The 1655-nt window shown below is 17.0% G+C and overlaps 1 protein-coding gene across 1 annotated transcript in view; it reads left to right on the forward strand.

Annotated features, from left to right (window-relative positions):
• Positions 1-1655, forward strand: part of PRSY57_1402700 (hypothetical protein) — a gene marked incomplete at both ends in the record, with an annotated part of 3163 nt that extends 1508 nt beyond the window's left edge. The window contains 7 exons of the mRNA XM_020115250.1: positions 29-228; positions 351-486; positions 627-759; positions 902-1011; positions 1117-1216; positions 1296-1462; positions 1636-1655. Coding sequence (XP_019969907.1) covers positions 29-228; positions 351-486; positions 627-759; positions 902-1011; positions 1117-1216; positions 1296-1462; positions 1636-1655 — 866 coding nt within the window. Of the gene's footprint in view, positions 229-350; positions 487-626; positions 760-901; positions 1012-1116; positions 1217-1295; positions 1463-1635 lie in introns of the transcript that reaches the window.

Below are 1655 nucleotides of genomic sequence, written 5' to 3' on the forward strand. Positions count from 1 at the left end.
AATATATATACATATATATATTGTATAGAATAATAATATAACACATTTGGAAAATATAAATCATATTCTCATGGACAAAGAAAAAAAATTATACAGCAGGAAATTATTAGAACAAAAAAATAGTTATAATTTAAAATTAATCAATTTTTATAAATTAGAAATAAACAAATTAAGAGAATCGCTCTTGTCTCTTAAAACATATTATTACAACTATAAGATTAAATCAAAGTAAGGAAATTATATGTTGGCTTATATTATATATATATATAATATTAATATGTATCTTTACATATATATATATATATATATATATATATATTTTGCTTATGTCTTTTTATTTTTCGTTTAAGGAAAAACATCAATGAACTTATTAATCAATATGAAAGAATAAAATACCAATTTATTGAATTACAAAAGAGACAAAAAAGCTATGAAAAAAATTTCCAGAAAAAGTATGCAAAAGCTTGGGATCTTCAAAGAAAAGAAGTAAAAAAAAAAAAAATAAAATAATAATAATAATAATAATAATATATATTAATTATTTTATCATGTATAATTATAAATTATCAAATGTCTTGTTTATTTTTTTATATATATATATTATTGTATATATGATCTTTTTGAAGGCTATGATATATATCGAAAAATTAATAAGTGCTAATAAAATTATACATGAACAAATATTCTTAAAAGATTTCCAAGAAACTAATTATAAATATTTAATACAAGAAAATATCCATGTAGTGACATCACATAAAGGTTTGTTACTTACAATCAAATATTTATTCATTATCATCATTTTTTTAATCATCCTATATTGGACTTATTATATATATATTACATATATTATGTATATTATGATTTATTTATTTTATTATTTTTTTTTTTCTCAATATATGAGATGATGAAAATACGGTGATACAAATGAACATGAAGAAAGTGACACCTGAACAAATAGAAAAAGTTAAAAAGTTATTATTACAAGAATGTTTATTTCTTATAGATGAAACGGTAAAGATGAATATATAAATAAATAAATAAATATATATATATATATATATATATATATATATATATATGTATGTGTGTGCATATTTTTATAATTGCACATTATAGAATATAAAAGATGAAGAAGAAAAGATAAGAAAAATATTAAATTATATAGGAGTACACACAAAAGAAGATCTAGAATTATTAACTGAATTATTCTACATAGGTTAAACAAATAATATATATATATATATATATATATATAGTACACATTATTGTTTCTTCTCTTTTTTATTCCCTCAAAGATGCTGATGAAGAAAATTACCTCATAAACAAATTTAATAAAAACGAAGACGATAATAATATACTATATAATTCAGAATATGCATTAGATATTATCCTCAAATATTATCAAGAGAAAGAAAAAGAAAATACTTGTAGAATATCAAAAGATAAACAAAAATATAAAAACGTAATATATACATATATATATGTATGTATGCAAATTTTAGATTAATATGATAGAAATATATTTAATATTATATATATTCAATATATAAATAACAAAAAAAAAAAAAAAAATTAAATTATTATAAATAGTTCAAAAGATATAATTATTTTTATTTTATTTCATTTATTTATTAGAGATTAAATATATCCTTAAA

The sequence above is a fragment of the Plasmodium reichenowi genome, chromosome 14 (assembly GCF_001601855.1).
Source record: "Plasmodium reichenowi strain SY57 chromosome 14, whole genome shotgun sequence".
In the NCBI taxonomy this organism is placed as follows: Eukaryota; Apicomplexa; class Aconoidasida; order Haemosporida; family Plasmodiidae; genus Plasmodium; species Plasmodium reichenowi.